The sequence below is a fragment of the Nannospalax galili genome, unplaced genomic scaffold (assembly GCF_000622305.1).
Source record: "Nannospalax galili isolate Female #2095 unplaced genomic scaffold, S.galili_v1.0 scaffold828, whole genome shotgun sequence".
NCBI lineage: Eukaryota > Metazoa > Chordata > Mammalia > Rodentia > Spalacidae > Nannospalax > Nannospalax galili.
Window position 1 is genome coordinate 504818 of NW_008359075.1, and position 10282 is coordinate 515099.

Below are 10282 nucleotides of genomic sequence, written 5' to 3' on the forward strand. Positions count from 1 at the left end.
AATAATGATATATATATATATTTTTTTTTGTATTTACATTTCTTGTCCTGCCTTTCAGTAATTAAAATTCATATGATTTAACTGTGTACCTTTCGTAGGTAAAGGTATCAGGAAGATAACAGAAGGAGTAAATCTTACTCAAAAGATTCACCCTGTAGAGGTATTTGAGCCGGGAGCGGAACATATTGTTCGCCTAATGACTAAGAATTGGGGTGATAACGATAGCATTTTTCAAGATGTAATTGAGACAAGAGGGAGAGGTGAGAAACAAGATTGTGTCGGTGGTAGTCTTAGAAAATGCACCCATGTCCTATGGATTAATTGCACATACATTTTATATTAAAGGTAAAAATGTAGGCTACACTAGATATAAAAGCCCCAATTTCAATTTTTATTGGCATATAGAGCATTTCAACATTATCATATGAAAATTTGAGACAATGGTCCAATGTCTACTAGTTTTATCAGAGTTATCTGCTGAAAGTATATCCTGTTAATTACCAATGTTAATAACAAAAACTAAAAGGAAAACGGAAACAAACCACAGTTCCTGAAGGCCACATGGTGACCTACTTAAAACCCAGGAAGGCTTGCTGTTGCTTGCTTGCTGCTGCTTCTGCATTAACTGCACCCTCTTTTCTGATTTTCATCCTCAGAGCTAAATGTAACTTGACAAAACCCCTTTCTTAATGGGAAAATAATGATTTCCTAGTGCTCACCCCCAATAAACCAATGAAATGCCTTTCAGATCACCTTTTCCCTCTGAATCAAAGAAAAGATAAAAATCTATCTATCATCTATCTATCTATCTATCTATCTATTTATCTATCTATCTATCATCTATCTGCCTATCATCTGCCTATCATCTATCTATCTATCTATCTATCTATCTATCTAATCTATCTATCACCTATATATTTATTTATCTATCATCTATTTCTCCATCTATCATCTATCTATCCATCCATCACCTATCCATTATCTGTCTATCATCTATCTTCTATCATCTATCATCTATTTTAAAATGATATCTGATTGAACTTCAAAGTTATAAAATATAAAGGAGTACTTCTAACATTCAATGTTGTGACTTCTCTCTGTGACAGAATATGCTGGCTTATATGATGACATCTCCACTCAAGGCTGGTTTATTGGACTAATGTGTGCAATTGCTCTTCTCACATTAATACTCTTAACTGTTTGCTTCGTGAAGAGGAACAGAGGTGGAAAATATTCAGGTAAAACTGCTATTTAATGCCATTCTACACATGTAAGTAAAATTTATATCAATACATTTAATATGCAACATATTAGAGGGAAAATATCTCTAAATTAACCAAGGAAAGAGAATATGCTTAATCTGTGATATTGTTTCTATGCTACTTTTCAGTATTTAATATAATCTCTAACAAAGATCATAATATGTACATATATATTTTATATTCGCAAAAGTGTCAAATATCAAAAAACTTTTTTTATTCAGTGAAATTTTTTTTGCTCTTTTCAAGATAGAGGCTCCCGGTAGTCCAAGTTGGGTCTGCTCACTTTATAGACCACGCTGGACTTGATCACACAGAGATTTAGCTCTTTGCCTCTCAAATGCTGGGACTAAAGGCATGTGCCACCAAGCTCAGCACATATATTTTAATGTCCAAAGAAGCTCATCTGTATACAATATACTCTCTCTCTAAATATATGGCTCAGCTGTTTGTGCTGGTACATTCTAATAAACTAGCTGAACTAATCAGCTCTGTTAGAGTTGATCAGACCATTGCCCAGAATACATTTCCAATTACTATGCAGAATGAACTGCACATTCAACTTCTGCTTTAGAAATACACATTGTTATTAATTTTCCTCTGGATGCATGATGCTTTTACAAAGAGTGGAATATTTAACTCTCACAGCTTTTAGATTATGATATTCAGATTAGTGAACTGTTCCTTATTGGTCTGTCATCCACCCAACAAATATTTTTCATATGCATAAACCATCATGAGCACAATTTTTAAAGTTTCTTCTGAAACAGCACGAATAATTTATATCATTGTACATTGCATTTTTTTGTCTGAGATGTGAACTATTATGGTCACAGTGACTAATGAGTGTTCTAGGTCATCTATCAGAAACTTTAAAGAGAGACAGCATTTCTCATTCATTATCCTCAACAAATAACCATCTGTGAAATGTGAATCCATCTGTGTTCTAAAGAGCTTCTTCAGCCATGCCCCTAAAAGAAAAAGATTCTGTGTTTTAGTTATAAAACAAATAAGGGAATCTCCTAGGAAGTAGTTGTCAAAACGGTCTTGACAGGGTTTTGTTCACTTGAGTTTTTAAAGGAAAGGAAAGGAAGAGCAAATCTCACATTCCAGTGTCTCAAGTAAATCTAGATTGTGTTTTGTGTGTGTGTGTGGGGGGTGTACATATACACATGTACGCATGTGGCAGTGGAAGCCGCACATCAGTATTGGATACGACCTAGAGCTTGCAAATTTGGCTAGATTGGTTGTCCTGCAAGCCCTAGGGATGCTTTTACATCCACCTCTCCAGAGCTGGAATTACAGCTACGTGCCATCAAATCTGCACTTCCCATATGGATGCTGACAATGGACTACAGGTCCCTATGCTTAACACTTTATCCAACTGATTGATCTTTGAAGTCACTTGTATAAACTTCTACTTTAAATGCAAACTTAACCTTGATTATTTTGATGGCTTAACTAGTTTTGAATGAGAGCTTGATGTAGAATGTCATAATGACTGACAGTTTTTTTCATTTCAATTGGTTTTGTGACACATAGGAGCCCATTAAATTCTCAAAAGGTTTGGAGAAAAATATTAATATTTAGTATTGTGTGTTCATAGACAAATCAGTCTAAGTTGGGTTCTTCCAATAAGGCAAAATTCTCATATGATGTGGAGGAGAAATATGAAGGTCTCCACATATTGCAAGCTTAAAAACATATACTTAGAAACCACAAAAGTCCTTTTTCTGTTTGAATGAAAAGTAGATGATATGTTATAGACATAACATCAGAAAAACTAGTATTGCTGATATAAAAACTTCTGAACAGTGTTTCTTCACCATTCACCTCTCTTCTGCAGTGCTGAAATTTATTTACAGTGTCTTTGCATTCCATTCAATCTCATTTTAAGTTTTTGTTTCAGTGAAAGAAAAGGAGGATTTGCATCCAGATCCAGAAGTTCAGTCAGTAAAAGATGAAACTTTTGGTGAATACAGGTAAATGTAGCTTTGTGTTTAATAATTGAATAATTTCATCAGTTTAATTCAAAGTGTTGAGATTGTCCTTAAAACTACTGAAATATATTTCAACCCCTTGATAAAAATTAACATCAAATAATTTTTGTTTGTTTGTTTCTTTCTTTCTTTTTCTTCCTTTCTTCTTTTATGTTATCCACTTTTATCTTATCCAATTTTATGATACTTGAATTGTTATGTCCAAGGTCGGAGCTGTATTAACAATTACAGTTGTAAAGTAATGGGCAGAGAGACATTTTTGTTGAAACTTTGTGCATAACACATGCCGTTACTTTTATATAAACTGAGCATTTGTTTGGAAGGGCCAAAACATCTTTAAGCTACTTTTTAGTATTATCCTTCTGAACTTGGGTTGCATTAATCTTGCATCTATTTGGCCATGTTCACCTCCAAAGGTGAAATTCTAGACTTCTGGGGGAAAAAAAGATTTTTAAAAATAAATTATAATAAAAGAGCTCAAGGGGGGAGAATTATTTCTTCCAGAGAAGTATCTGGAAAAAGAATCATCCAAAAGAGATAAACTAGGGCATGAACCTCTGTGTCACTAATAACAACTGTGCACCTCATGACCAAATGCAAAAGGGTATAAAAGGGTATACAAGACATGGGAAACACAACCAGGGGTCAAGTTCAAGGTAGGTAGCAATGGGGAAAGTATTAAAACTCCTAACTCTCAGAGCTGAAGAGATGGTTTAGAGGTTAAGAGCACTGATTGCTCTTGCAGAGGACCTGGGTTTGATTTCTAGCACCCACATGGCAGCTGACACCTGTCTGAAACTCCAGTTCCAGGGGATTTGACACCCTCTTCTGACCTCCATGAGCATTGATGACATGGGTGCATTTACATGCATGTAGGTGATAAACTCATACTCACAAAAAAAAAAAAAACAACAAAAACTCCTAACTCTAAATTCTCTGTTTTCTACCATCCACTCAATTTCTTAGCTTATTTTGCTTGAGATGTCACCATATTTTAGTCAAAACGTCTGTATATTCTCTGTATATAGGAGCTAAGAAAGTTACTGTAAATTTCAGTTATATTGATATTAACATATATGACCTTGAATCCATACCAAGAAATGAGCCTTACTGGCTCATCTCTGGATCCATCTCTGTAACTGGAGATATAGAGGATTTCATTGGCCCTACAGGAGTAACAGATACAAATCTGAGCAATGTTGTACCTCTGCTTTGATCTATGTTCATTTCTTTTTCTGCTTACTGGATGTTTTCTTTTATACTTTTGTATTTCTTGAGAAATGGAAAATTGGGAGTAGGGACAGGGAAGAAATTAAGGGAGGAAGGAATGAATGAAGGAAGGGAGACAGGAAAGAAGGGAGAGAGGGAGGGAGGGAGGAGGAGGAGGAGGAGGAGGAGGAGGGAAGGAAGGAAGGAAGAAAGGAAGGAAGGAAGGAAGGAAGGAAGGAAGGAAGGAAGGAAGGAAGGAAGGAAGGGAGGAAGGAAGGCTGTATCTTCTTTAGAAAGCCAGACCATTTCACTCCCTATGTTGTTTCACGCACACTGCTCCATAGCAGTTTATGTTTTCCAATGTCTTTTCCAACAACCACATTCATCAGCAAACTCTGTGTTCCCCATATAGCCTCGGTCATTTTCTTAGATGCTATGCCCTTGAATATTTATCTTGACTACTCCTTACCTAGCCACTAAGGCAATGCCACATCTTTTGTTTGGCTTTATTTTTGGAACGAGAGTGTCCTAATTCTGGAGCCATCATTCAGAACTCCCACATTATGCTGATGTCTAACACTCCCCCAAAGCTTTTCCTTTCCCAATGATATGTCAGATTGTCCTCACCATCTAGTCACTTAGGAGCTGGTGCTTAAAAACATTTTAATCAGAAATTTAGAAATTACATCATTTTATAGGTATTTTATAACCTCAGATAGCCTTTCTATAAAAAACAAAAATCACACCTGATAGTATATTTATGTTGTTCATAATTATTTTTTCTTTTTTCCACAGCTTCATATATATAAACATAACATACTTTGATCATTCCTCCCCCCTCACCCTCTTAGTCTCCTCCACTCCTTGCTCCATCCTTCATTTTCCCCAAGTCCCTATCATACCAGATATCTCTTTCTATTGGTGACCCACTAATTAGGGTACTTTAACAATTTTATTATAGAATTTGTTGTAAGAAACAGACCTTGTTTGATTATACTAAGCAAAAATGTTTAGAAGGACATGGGAGTTGGTGTATCAGAAAAGGAAGACAGAAGATTAAATTGTGAAGACTGAAAGCAACAAGAGTTCACAAGGAAAGGAACGTGACCTCTGTCCTCTGCCTTAGATCACTAGGTGGCTGTTTGAAATGTCACAAACTAGGTGCCTTAGAAATAGCAACAATGTATTTCTCACAATTGTGAGGGCTGAAAATTCTAAGATCCGTATAACTGCATATTCACTATCTGGTGAGAGTTACTTCTTGTTTGTAGATGGCTCCTGTTCCCTGTGTTCCCTGGAAGGGGCAAGGCAGGTCTCTGTATCTCTTTCCTGGGAGTAGTATTCCCATTCTGGAGGGCTCTGTCTCCATGACTGGCAATCTCCCATTGACCGCACCCTTATTACCATCATATATGAATTTAGGGGGCACACAGGTATCCGTACCATAGCTACTTCTACTTCTGTGTGTTAGACTTAAATCTCTATGTTCCACCAAACGTAGCTCCTGAAGCATTGTGAAAAACAGAAAATTGTTCCTTGATTACTCAGAATGAAGAAAATTGTTATGGCTTTTAAAAACACTTTTTTGTGGAAGTGTTATCCCCGCTTTATGTCTCTTGTCTTCTGTGTTAATAGGAATGTCCTGAAAATTTTAGAACCTATTAGCGCTTGTGAATGAGCCTTGCTTTTTGTATGAACATTGGATCTTGTGGAACTGTTTTGGATCTGTTTTATTTTCTAGTGACAGCGATGAAAAACCTCTTAAAGGAAGCGTCCGGTCCCTGAATAGGAACATGCAGGCCACAGAGAGTGCAGACAGCCTAGTGGAGTATGGAGAGGGAGACCATGCTTTGTTCAATGAAGATGGATCATTTATTGGCGCCTATGCTGGGTCTAAGGAGAAGGGGTCTGTCGAAAGCAACGGAAGTTCTACAGCAACATTTCCACTTCGGGCATAAACCCAACACATACAACATGGCTAGCTAGCCCTACTTTTCAAAGGATCGAGAACTTTTACATAGGAATGGAAACATGTTTTGTGCAGAGGCTGGCATCCTTAAATTTTGCTCAGAAAAATAGCACTGCCTTCAAAAAAAAAAAAAAAAAATCAACCACCAAGTACTTCAGGCCTGTGTTTTTATTTTGTGTTTTGTTTTCAGGTGCTCAAAAAGCAGAACAAAAACAAATCCTATTTAGATCCACTTTGATTGAACTCAAAGGACCCATTTAGCATACTCCATATCTGCCTGGTTGTACGATTCAGTATGTGTGCATAGATGTTGCTACCTTGTGGGTTTATCTCTGGATGTACAATTGTATGCAGTTTCTGAAAACTGTCTTAGTGACTTTGCTTCACTGCAGGTTAAAAGATTGTAAGCAAACAAACTGGTTATTTAAAATGTAAAAAGAAATATAAATGTGTTATTAAAAAATTCTTTGAATCAATGCAGTCTAAATTTATTATTTAAAACTTTAGTAAGAAAAGACTTAGGTGAGTAAACAACTAGTATTTATTGAGCTCCTATTTGCCCAGAGATTGTCATCTTTAAGCAGAGTTATAATGGTTTCAAGTTCAGCATTAATTTTTTATTTCTACCTGTTATGACATTTTTATTTGGTTTTTCACTTGGACTAACTTGTACTGTGAAGGGAGTGGAGGTCAGAGGGTTATTTTATGAAGAACAGACATAAAATGTTCAAGGTCCTATTTAATATCTTTATTTCTATGCTGATTGCTTTCTACCTTTATGTTTATATAATGGTATGTTTAAATATATTTCATGAATGCATTGTACATATTATGTTAATATTTACCCAGTTTAAGATATAGTGTTTTACTTTGAAGTGGTTAAAAGAACATTAATAGGCATGATTGTACAGCTAAAGTATAGACTTGCCATTTTCATCCTCCCAGGGCACTCAAAACACTCCTTTGCTCCACAATTGAAGACTATGTGAAGCCTTTGAACTTTGTTCTTATATTGCTTCCCTTTCAATTGTCTCAATTTAAACTATGGCATAAATATTGAGGGAAATGCTTCCAAATTCTTCAAAATAAGTTTTGGAGTAGACACCCAGTTCTCAATACAGAAAGAAGACACTATTATACATCCATTTGTTTATATTACATTTTAAATGTATTTGTACTGGTTTTATTGATTTCATTTCTATATTTTTCTTCTGTCAAAATACAGATTCAGGGAATTTTGTTCTTGGCATGTGGCTACCAGGGCATTTAAAATGACACATGGGAATGTTTTAGAAATGGTAGAAAGGAATATACATACATAAAATAAAATTTAGTGTTCAACTTCTCAATGGAACATTTTAGCATTATCAAAAACTTATTAACTATGTAAAGGGATATTAACTCAGAGATTTTTACTTTAGTTTTTGTAATTGTTGATGTTTGCTATTAATTCTTCACACTTAGTTAATGTGACCCATTATATTGCTTGGGTATTAAAGTTGAGGACATTTATAATGATCAATGCAATAATGCACATGTAGTATCCTTTTTAACCTCATGGGTCCTTAGAAAATACATAGGAAGGGAAAAAGCATGTTCTGTTCAAACCCATAGTTCCTGGACTCAAAATTTAACCACTCTCCTAGAATTAAAATTCAAAGGACAAAGGCATCTGTGTCCCACAACCCTTGTAAGTGTAAGGATCCAAACATCTATCAGTGGAATTTGAACTCTATACACATCTGATTTCCAAGACACAGCTCTTCTGGAAGAAAAACCATCAATCTGCACTGACTTATCTGGGAGGAACTGTGGTATTGAGCTCCAGGAAGTGAAGTTTGTTACCAACAAGTTTAATTCTGTTATTTTTCTTCCTCTTCTTTGCCATTAGTGAAAATGTAGTTTTGAAAGGGTCATGATGGTTGAAAATCATATATAAAAATTTAGAATAGATTCATTAAGAATTTCACAAATTTTAAATCATTTTGACAGAAATGTTGAAATTTGTGTTCTTAATGCACTTCATTATTCTTCAGCTCTTTCATAAACAAAGGGTGTTTTTAATCATATTTTGTGAATGAACGAATTTTACCCTTTTGTTGTCTTCTGTCACCTTCTCCTCTCTGCTACTTAGCTGCATTCTGACGAGTATCTTCAGGGAAGCAGAAGAAGGTCCGTGACTTCCCAGATTTTAATTATAGAATTATATTATTCATATGTTTAATGACTCAATGTGTTTTAAATTTTTAAAAATCCAGTTAGGATAAATGGATTTTGTTTTTTTTCCTCTCAGAAAATGAGTGATATATTCAGTGATGTGCAATGTTGATTATAAATGGACAATAATTATTTGGAAAATGCCCACTGGGTGAAGAGGCAGCTGCTAAAATGTAGAGCTTAGTTCTTATTTGATTTTACAGTAACTTTCTGTAGTCTAATGGCAATATGATTTTAATGTAACCGATTGCATATAATCTCAAGGATTGTTGATGAGGATAAATTCATAATGAGCTTTCCGAGGGTCAGGAAAATGTTTCCTCTTCCAGTACTGATTTTATACATAAACTTTAGGTAAGTTGCTGAATTGCTTAGATTCAAAATCTCTCTGCTATAAAGTGCTAATGGTCATTATCACAGGGTGTTCTTTTGTATGAAAAAAATGTAAAAGTGTTAAAATCTAAGATGCCTTCTAACTTCATCATTGAACCTATTCTCAAATTATGTCTCAAAAAGTCAACCCCACATGTACACCAACTCAGCTTTTTTCCTCTGAGCACATAAATATATTTTTATAGAAAAACACATCTATGGAAAACAAAGTAAATCTACAGTTCACTGAGCAGTATGATTTGCACATGCCATTGAAAATGATTAATCAGAAGAAAATTAAGCAGGGTCTTTGCTATACAAAATGTTCTCCACTAATTCTGCATGCATATTTATAAGAAATGTGAAATTGGTGGATTTATTCTATTGGTACAAAGGCATCTGATATTTTAGATGTACCCATGTTTATAAAAATGTAAAGCACAATGGAATTACACTGGAAGTCTCAAATAATATTTTTCCTATTTTATACTCATGGAAGAGATGAAGAGAGGACAATAATGAAAAATGATGGTGTGTTTTTCTAAGTATTTGAAACATAATTGCCAATTGAAACCCTAAATATGTTTACATGCCACTAATGTATAATTTGTGTAACAACTTTAAATAGGTTAGTGGGACTGGTTTGTCTGTAGTCTGTGGTAGTAGATCTCCCCAGTGATCCTATAGTGAAACAAGTAGGGTGGAACTAACATTTTGTTTTGTGTCTTAAGTTAATTGCATTCTCAAAGAGACAGAAGGTACATGGAGCAGGTTCACCTGGTCACTTTTTCCTTTTTGTGTAGGGTAATGTTCATAGTAGATCTTCATTAAAATGTGTTTGTACTGTAGATTGGTGTTTGTATTATGCTTATGGATATGTATAGTTCAAAACTATTTTCATTACACATGAAATTCAGCTTTCCAAATAAAAGTTCAACTTCATGTACTCTAAAGATGTTTGTATTCTTTTCTACCCATTTAAGGAGACTCGGAATTTAGATATCCACTTTATCCTCAGAGCTTGCTGATTCTGCAATATCTAGAAATGAAGTACGAAACAGTCATTTGAAAGTGGTATCAGTAAAATATTTTATTGTTATCACTGTATTTTCTTGGAGACTATTTGATTTCATCAACATCTGCAAAATATACCAACCAAGTTTTTAGTATGACAGATATATTTAAAATGAATATATTTTATTTTAAAAATTATTTTATTATTTTTATTTTCTGTGTATGAGTGTATTGCCTACATT

At 34.7% G+C, this 10282-nt stretch overlaps 1 protein-coding gene across 5 annotated transcripts in view; it reads left to right on the top strand.

The window, feature by feature from the left end:
- The window catches only part of Chl1 (cell adhesion molecule L1 like), a 206838-nt gene extending 196964 nt beyond the window's left edge, over positions 1-9874 (top strand). For 4 of the 5 annotated variants that reach the window (XM_029558428.1, XM_008822695.1, XM_008822697.2 and 1 more), the window contains 4 exons: positions 99-260; positions 1107-1238; positions 3169-3241; positions 6210-9874. In XM_029558428.1, the coding sequence (XP_029414288.1) occupies positions 99-260; positions 1107-1238; positions 3169-3241; positions 6210-6426 (584 nt within the window). In that variant the 3' untranslated portion in view covers positions 6427-9874. The remainder of the gene's footprint in view (positions 1-98; positions 261-1106; positions 1239-3168; positions 3242-6209) is intronic. The other variant, XM_029558430.1, reaches the window with a different exon arrangement.
- The last annotated feature ends 408 nt before the right edge of the window (positions 9875-10282 follow it).